The sequence below is a fragment of the Propithecus coquereli genome, unplaced genomic scaffold (assembly GCF_000956105.1).
Source record: "Propithecus coquereli isolate 6110/MARCELLA unplaced genomic scaffold, Pcoq_1.0 Scaffold877, whole genome shotgun sequence".
Lineage (NCBI taxonomy): Eukaryota > Metazoa > Chordata > Mammalia > Primates > Indriidae > Propithecus > Propithecus coquereli.
This window is the reverse complement of record NW_012155029.1, coordinates 390,360-397,322: the sequence shown is the minus strand read 5'-3', so window position 1 is coordinate 397,322 and position 6,963 is coordinate 390,360. Positions and strand designations below refer to the sequence as shown.

General features: G+C 54.8%; 2 protein-coding genes across 2 annotated transcripts in view; one reads left to right on the top strand and one right to left on the bottom strand.

The window, feature by feature from the left end:
- Window positions 1-1,093, bottom strand: part of LOC105826288 (ankyrin repeat domain-containing protein 20A4-like) — a gene marked incomplete at its 3' end in the record, with an annotated part of 8,328 nt that extends 7,235 nt beyond the window's left edge. The window contains exon 1 of the mRNA XM_012664246.1: window positions 885-1,093. Within this exon, the coding sequence (XP_012519700.1) occupies window positions 885-1,093 (209 nt within the window). The remainder of the gene's footprint in view (window positions 1-884) is intronic.
- Window positions 1,094-2,526: 1,433 nt separating this feature from the next.
- On the top strand, window positions 2,527-6,644 carry LOC105826291 (abhydrolase domain-containing protein 8-like). The gene is given in 6 exon segments (XM_012664250.1): window positions 2,527-3,155; window positions 3,157-3,267; window positions 4,916-5,086; window positions 5,213-5,429; window positions 6,461-6,523; window positions 6,525-6,644. Coding segments are annotated over 6 exon segments (1,311 nt in total).
- Window positions 6,645-6,963: the final 319 nt, after the last annotated feature.

Below are 6,963 nucleotides of genomic sequence, written 5' to 3'. Positions count from 1 at the left end.
TTTTGTGATAAGAAAATCTAGCTAGTTTTTTCCAGTTAACAGACATTTCAATTATGAAAAATTCATCTTTTGCTAATAATATGAAATCTGACCATTAGTAAGTTCTAAATTCTTACCTATATTTTAGTGTTTCTGGATTTTCTATTCTGTTCCATTCACTTACATGTCTTTTCAGATGTTAGTAAACAATTAATTTGTGGAAATTAATAGCACATTTTGATATCTAGATGAGTGAGTCTTTGTTCACACCATTACAAAAAGTTTCTTAATGTCATCACAATAATAAAAGATAGACACCATATGCAACTGAAAAATTTTTAAACTTTGGTATTTTAATTGGTTGGTGTAAAATTAGCAAAGATAGAAAGAGTTCACATTTTTGAGAAAATGAGTCTTCCTATTCAGGAACACGGAATCATCTTCCCACTTTAAAGTTGCCTTCTAAGGTCCCTCAATAGGTGCCCACTGATACAAAGCGGATGTTGCGTCTTATCCAAAGAAGTTTTAGCCCAGAAGTTGATATATTATAGGAATTATTTCTCTCATTATGTACTTCTCTGTAATGTACACATCATTAAATGTGTACATTAAAAATAAAATGTTGCGTATGCTTACTTTTGTTAAGTAAATCACTTTAAACGGTCAATACAGTGCTCTATAAGGGGGATTAGGAGCGGATCAGAAACCAGATGAAGTTTTGCTTTGGTGAAGCTGCTCACAAAGGTGGCCTGGGAGCGGGTCCTCTCCGGGGTTTCCTCATCCCAGGTGGCCAGGAGCCCGCGGAGGGGAGAGAGCCGAGCACCTTGGGTGGCAGGAGGGCTCGGGCTCCCGCACAGCCCAGGAAAGGGGGCTTCTCCCAGCCCCGGGCTCACGGTTCCTGTTACCTGTGCTTCTTGTCCGTCGTATTCAGCACGTCTCTGTCATAGCAAACCATCTTCCACACTTTCTCGAGTTCACCCTGGTAGACGGCTCTGTGGAACTTCCCCAGATCCTTTGAAAAGACGACATATCCTGAGGGTGTGTAGATGTTGCCGCCTTTCTCACGCCGGCGAGGTTGGGTCTCCCTCGAAGGGGCACAGTGGGTGGACCGCATCTTGCCGCTGGTGCCGAAATCTTCTTTCAGGTAGAGCCTTCCGGGTCCGTAGACACCTCAGCTCCTCGTCACTTTTTCTCCGCCTCGGTAGCGCACTGCTAGCAAGCCAACCCAGTCTGGCCGAAAGCCGCAAGGAGCAAGCTCCGCGCCTTCCACCGGTCAGACCAGTAAAGGCAAAGCCAACCGTTAGACAGTGCGCGTGCGCACCTCAGCCTGCGTCATCGCTGCGCGTGCGCACAAAGACCAACGAGCCGCGGTTTACGAATTGTCTCCGGCCGTTGGCGTTGCCGGCAGGTGGCGGCCGCAGCGCGGGATTGCCGGGCTCTCCGCTGGCTGCCTCTGGGTCCCCGCGTGCTGCCCGCCAGGCCTGAGACACCAGCCCCAGAGCACGCGAGGAGGGTTCCAGGAAGTCCTTCTCCGCCCTCAGCTCAGGCAGCTACCTCTCCCCGCTCGCTCTGTGTGCACAGGGAGGAGCGGGGACGGGCGGACACCGCCGGTCAGCGCCTGCTCCTCACACGCACGTGGAGCGCGAGGTCCGTGGGTGCAGGGCCCTCCCGCGATCCAGGCTGAGCAGCCACTTCCCGCCCCTGTGTGCCACCGCCACCGCCTGGCTTGGCCCAAGTCGAGGCCCCTGGCCCCTTTTGAGATGCCCTCCTGAGGTGGAGCAGCTTTTGATATGCAAACTAACATGTTCACATATTCTTTCAGGGCAGAGCCCTGCAAAACTCCTGAGACCATATCTGTCTCTAATATAGTAATATTAATTTATGGAGCGACATACACACAAGCGTCCTCCCAAACTGTCTGGGCCTCAGCCTGCTCCTCTGTGAAACAGGCCCAGCTCACCCCGGTCTTCGGGAGCTCGGCAAGGCCTTCCGGGGGCTCAGTCCCCAAGCCCCTCCCCCAAGGCCTCATCTTTCCTAGGTCAGTTTCAGAGCCAAAGGCCTGGGTTGGGGGCTTGCTGGGATTTGCACCGTTTAGATGCCCAGGAGGCCCTCAGAATATGTGAGTTACTGAAAGAGCACATGTATGCAGGGATGAAGGGGCTTACAAGGCCATATTGGTATGAACTCCAGCTTGGGGGGGGGAGTGTCCTCAGGGCTGGGCCACATTTGTCACAATGTCCCCTCCTCTGGGAAGCCCCCGGGACTCCACCACTTTCTCTCTGGACACCCTGTGGGGCTAGGTCCTTCCCTCTGAGGATAGACTAGGCAGGCCCAGGAGGGTGGCAGGCCACCACCAAGGCAATGCTCCAACAGAACATCCTGGTGCCTTGGCTGGCTGGCTCTACTCCCCAAACTGGAACCTAAAAGGAGCCTCCCAGTGTGGTTCACCTGACCCAGGTGCAGGGAGTGGGTTCTGCAGGGGTAGAGGGGTCCCATTTAGATAGATGGCCCCTGAGCTGGCTGTTGCCCCCACTCACAGGACACACCATGCTAACCGGGGTGACGGACGGTATCTTCTGCTGCCTGCTAGGCGCGCCCCCCAACGCGGTAGCGCCGCTGGAGAGTGTCAAGTCCAGTGATGGCTACACCTTTGTGGAGGTCAAACCTGGTTGTGTGCTGCAGGTGAAGCACGCTGGACCCGCCCCAGCCCCCACCCCACCTCCGCCATCGCCACAAGATGCTGCCCAGGGGGACAGGTCTGGCTTGGTCCACGGCCAGTCCCGGATCACTGTGTACCGCAACGGGCGGTTAGTGGTGGAGAACCTTGGCCGGGCACCCTGAGCTGACCTCCTGCACGGGCACAATGGCTCTGGAGAGCCGCCGGCCGCCCTGGAGGTGGAGCTGGCTGACCCCGTGGGCAGAGATGGCCTCTGGGGCCCAGGAAGTGCCAGCAGTGGCAATGGCAGAAGTGGGCAGCAGCGGCGAGCCCGACGCCCCAAGAGGACCATCCACATTGACTGTGAGAAGCACATCACTAGCTGCAAGGGCGCCCAGGCCGACGTGGTGCTCTTTTTCATCCATGGTGTCAGCAGCTCCCTGGCCATCTGGAAGGAGCAGTTGGACTTCTTTGTGCGCCTAGGCTACGAGGTGGTGGCACCTGACCTGGCAGGCCAGGCCTGGGGCGCAGGTGGCCGCAGCCTACACCTTCTATGCACTAGCTGAGGACATGCGGGCTATCTTCAAGCGCTACGCCAAGAAGCGGAACGTGCTCATTGGTCATTCCTATGGGTAAGCAAACCCTGGCTGGCACAGGGTGGAGACGAGGGGAGGGGCCAACAGGGACTGGACACCCAGTCACAAAATGCTGATTTTTCTCCTTGAAAAATTCCATTAACATCTGCAACCAAACAGGGATTCCTGTCATTGTTGCTGGTGTTCACATTGTTTTAAAGCAGCGTTTCTCAATGCTGGTACCACTGGCATTTGGGGCCAGCTAATTCTTTTCTGTGAGGGGCTATAGGATGTTTAACAGCATCCTCGGCCTCCGCCCACTAGATGCCACTAGCACAATCATCTAGTGCTGATGGCGACCATCACAAAAATCTTCAGACATTGCCAAATGTCCCCTGGTGGGCAGAATTACCTCTCACTGAGAACCACTGCCTTACACTAAATTCACAAATTGGCTGCCCTGGAGATCCCTGTGCAGTCTGGAAGGTCTAGTTGGAATCCTGTAAATTCTACGCACTTGCAAAGGCATAGGTTGCTGTAATTCATTCTCCTCGAAGGGCTGATAATACCATCTAAAATTTCCTCTGTGGAAGGCTTTGGGCCTTGGTGGCCTGGCCACTGCCACCTGGCCCCATTTGCTCCTTTACCTAGGAAGAAAGGCAAGATTTGATTAGCCAGACAGGTTAAGAACCACTGTTTTAGCGATTGTAGCCCATGCAATTAGACAGGAAAAGGAATTAAATTACATAAGTATGTAAAAGAAAGGAGTCCAGGCTGAGACATAACATAGCTCTTACTTGTTTGTATGATAACATCCCCAGAAGTTGATGTATATGATAAATGATTCCTCTAGTTAAGTGAACATCCAACTACATATGAGGTCAGCATACTATCACTTCACAGATGTGAAGATTGAAGCTTAGAGAGGTTAGGCAACCTGCCCAAGGGCATGTAGTCACTGGCAGTCAGGTCCCTCTTTACAGTAGGAGTTTGCAAACTTTTTCTTAAAGGGTCAGATAGTCAATATTTTAAGTTTGCAAGCCATACAGTCTCTGTTGGAACTTTACAACTCTGCCGTTGTAGTGCAAAAGCAGCCAGGCATGGCTGTGTATTTACAAAACATTTTTCAAACCTCCACAACTGTAAACTGTACTTACAAAAACTAGCAACTAGCCCCCAGGCCATAGTTTGCTGACTCCTACTTTAGAGGGAATGAAGAACTTGACTTGGGGGCTCTTCAGGCTCTGCCCTTCCACCTTGCATTAGGCAAGCGGGTATGTCATACCTAGAGGCAGACAGGAAAAGATCCTACAAGGGAAGGGATACACAGGAAATAGTAACCTCCTCAAGGCAGCCAGAAGGCTTTGTTTGATCAGATTGCTTTCCTAACACTTGGTAATAAGTCCTTCTTACCCCTTTGGGGGTCAAGGTGACTTTAAGAATCTGAGGAAAGTTCTGGATCCAGATCCTCTCTTCAAAATAAATTCCACCCTCAACACTCTAGCTCACGATTCCACAGTTCTGGGCCATTCGAGATGCCCCACCCATCCCTCACCCCATCAGGTGCCCATGGACCCCAGAAGAAGAATCTTGACCTTCAGGAACCTGCCTCTGGGGTGAGGGGAGGGCATTAACCCCCTCACTGCCTGTATTCTGCTGACCACCACCTTTCAATCCTCCCTGCCGCCCCACCCACTCCGGGCAGCGTCTCCTTCTGCACATTCCTGGCACACGAGTACCCAGACCTGGTGCACAAGGTGATCATGATCAATGGTGGGGGCCCCACGGCGCTGGAGCCAAGCTTCTGCTCAGTCTTCAACTTGCCCACCTGCGTCCTGCACTGCTTGTCACCCTGCCTGGCCTGGAGCTTCCTCAAGTGAGTGCCCCCCAAGTTGGGTGGGAGGGGAGGCTGTACGACTGTGGCTGGGACTGACACTGGGGACACCCCTGGTGGGTGGCCAGGCTGGCATGAGGGGCTCCAGCGGTGCCTCCCTACTACCAGGGCCGGCTTTGCCCGCCAAAGGGCCAAGGAGAAGCAGCTGCTTAAGGAGGGCAAGGCGTTCAACGTGTCATCCTTCGTTCTACGGGCCATGATGAGTGGCCAGTACTGGCCCGAGGGTGACAAAGTCTACCACGCTGAGCTCACCGTGCCCGTCCTGCTCGTCTACGGCATGCACGACAAGTTTGTGCCAGTGGAGGAAGACCAGCGCAGGGCAGAGGTAGGGGCGGGTACCCAGGGGCCGCCACACGCCCAGATTCCCCGCGGGCAGCCCAGGGGGCGTGGCCTCTACGATGGGCGTGGTCTCTAGGTGTGGCTCTCACTCCAGGCAAAGGGAGCGTTAGATCTAGAGTCAGTGGTAGGATCCACACAGCAGCGCTGCCCTGGACAGGTGTTAACGATTATGCACCATGCCCACCTCAGGTGGAAGCCTCTCTTCACAGCTGGGGATTTGTGTAAGGAACCAATAACCTCTGGAAGAGGGGACCAGGAGGTCTTTAGATTAGAAACTCCCAAGAAAGGGTCTTGGGATCCTTAGGCCTTAGAATAGCTCTGGTGGTTCTTAACCAGGGACGGTTCTGCCCTTGGGGGACACTTGGCAATGTCTAGAGACATTTTAGGTTGTCGCAACTGAGGTGGTACAGGGTACTACTGGCATGTGCTGGGTGGAGGCCAGGGATGCTACTGAACGTCCTACAATGCACAGGACAGACGCCAGCAAAGAATGAGCGGGCCCCAAATGTCATTAGGGCCAAGGCTGAGAAATCTTGCCTTGGCACAAAAGGCCTTGTCTGTCTCTATGTATCTAGCTCAGAGATTCTCACCCACCCAGGGATGACTCTGCCCCCGGGACATGTGGCAATGTCTGGAGACATTTTAAGTTGTCATATTATGTCTATGTGAGGTTTACTGCTACTGGCATCTAGTGGTTGAGGCAGTGCACATCCCGCAGTGCACAGGGCAGGACGGTCCAGTACCAAACGTCAGCCGCGCTGAGGTTGAGAAGTCCTCCTGTAGGCACGGGTAGGCACTGAATAAATGCTGAATGAATGACACCTAGATGGGCTGCAGCAGGATGACAGACCATCCTCCAGCTGCCCCTTGGGTGGAACTGGGGGCATTAGGGTAGACTACAGGAGGGACTTCCCGGTGCCGTGGGCCATGCATGAATGGTGGGGGGAGTCCCAGCGAAGCCTGGCCCCTCGCCCCGCCGTCCTGCCCTCGCCCATCCTGAGCCCATGTCCCCTGCAGATCCTGCTCCTGGCCTTCCTGAAGCTTATAGATGAAGGCAGCCACATGGTGATGCTGGAATGCCCCGGAGACGGTCAACACCTTGCTCCACGAGTTCCTGCTCTGGGAGCCCGAGCCCGAGCCCGAGCCCTCTCCCAGGGCTCTGCCGGAGCCCCTGCCCGCGCCTGCAGAGGAGAAGAAGTAGCCGCCAGGCGGCCGGGGCATCGCTTGGTGAGCAGAGCCACAGGAAGATGAGGCCGGGAGGGCACCAGGTCTGCAGCGGGGACCACCTGGGCGGGCCGTTCGCTCCGGTGGGCGGGGCCAGGCCGGGGAGACGCCCCCAGGCCGGCTGGGCAGTGTGCGGCACCTCAGGGAGCCGAGTGGACACTCCGCTCTCTGCTTCTGTCCTGCAAGGCCCATCGGTGTTTCGGGGCCGCAGCCAGGATCCCCGCAGATGACCTTGTACGGAAGTCCCTCTTTCCTCCCTCTCCAGCCAAAGGCACGGGCCGAGGCAGGTCCCCCCA